This window comes from Mandrillus leucophaeus, unplaced genomic scaffold (assembly GCF_000951045.1).
Source record: "Mandrillus leucophaeus isolate KB7577 unplaced genomic scaffold, Mleu.le_1.0 Scaffold795, whole genome shotgun sequence".
Classification (NCBI taxonomy): Eukaryota; Metazoa; Chordata; class Mammalia; order Primates; family Cercopithecidae; genus Mandrillus; species Mandrillus leucophaeus.
This window is the reverse complement of record NW_012108641.1, coordinates 468,184-469,274: the sequence shown is the minus strand read 5'-3', so window position 1 is coordinate 469,274 and position 1,091 is coordinate 468,184. Positions and strand designations below refer to the sequence as shown.

General features: G+C 51.1%; 1 protein-coding gene across 1 annotated transcript in view; it reads left to right on the top strand.

The window, feature by feature from the left end:
* ANKRD52 (ankyrin repeat domain 52) overlaps positions 1-1,091 on the top strand; it is a 33,262-nt gene that overhangs the window by 7,994 nt on the left and 24,177 nt on the right. Inside the window, exon 3 of the mRNA XM_011967254.1 lies at positions 846-1,018. Within this exon, the coding sequence (XP_011822644.1) occupies positions 846-1,018 (173 nt within the window). The remainder of the gene's footprint in view (positions 1-845; positions 1,019-1,091) is intronic.

Here is a 1,091-nt window from a genome sequence, read left to right as displayed (position 1 = left end):
GGAGGCGGAGCTTGCAGTGAGCTGAGATCCGGCCACTGCACTCCAGCCTGGGCGACAGAGCCAGACTCCGTCTCAAAAAAAAACAAAAAACAAAAAAACAAAAATTAGCCAGGCAGGGTGGTGGGCGCCTGTAGTCTCGGCTACTGGGAAGGCTGAGACAGGATAATCACTTGAACCCGGGAGGTGGATGTTGCAGTGAGCCGAGATCATGCCACTGCACTTCAGGCCGGGCAACGAGAGTGAAACTCCGTCTCAAAAAACAAAATAAAATAAAATGTATTTTTATTTTTAAATTTTTTTCCTCTCCCCGCAAGGGAGGACCTTTATATATAAAGCCTTGACAAGACGCCAGCATGCTGCACTTCGTCCATTATGTGTTCTCTTCAATGTGTATTGAGTTGTGAAACTCTGAACAGGACCCTGGATCACCTTTCAGAAATTGTATCAATTTTTCAACTCACTTTTCGTCTTCCTCCTTTTTCCAATTCTGGGTTGAGATGACTTCCATTCATTTCTTCTCTAATTGACGGCTTTCTGGCCTCTCCATTGGAGGAGGGGAAGCGCCACATGCTGTTCTGGGAAGAAATTGTTGAGTGTTTTCCACTTTAACCTTGCAATGGAATCAGTAAGGAGCTGGAAAATGTCCCTTCTGTTGGTCTTGGCGGCCTTTTCCAGTTGCCAGTTGTCATGGCCTCTTTGTGGGTGTTTTCTGCAGTAGAATCCTCCTTGGGGTTTCTCTGCATTTTGAGCACTTTTGCTATTTCTTCTCTACCGAACTCACGCATCCGCCAGTGGAGATACACGCTTTGCCTCCCTCTGGGGATATTGCCGTACATAATTCCCAGTTCTCCACCCGCCAGTTCCCCCTAGTCTGTGGGGGATTTCGGGGTGTGGAATCGCTGACGGGAGGAGTTAGCTCGGGCGGGAGCATTGTGGGCTGGGTGAGATCTGGCCCGCCGTTCGGTCCTCAGTTTGGGAAGCACCGCGGGACCAAGGCCCAGGTTTCCGCTAGGATCTTGTGAGGAACCCCTTGGGCCGCCAGACTGGCGCAGCCAGCTGCGGGAGCCGGGGAGCCGGCGCGTGAGTTCGGG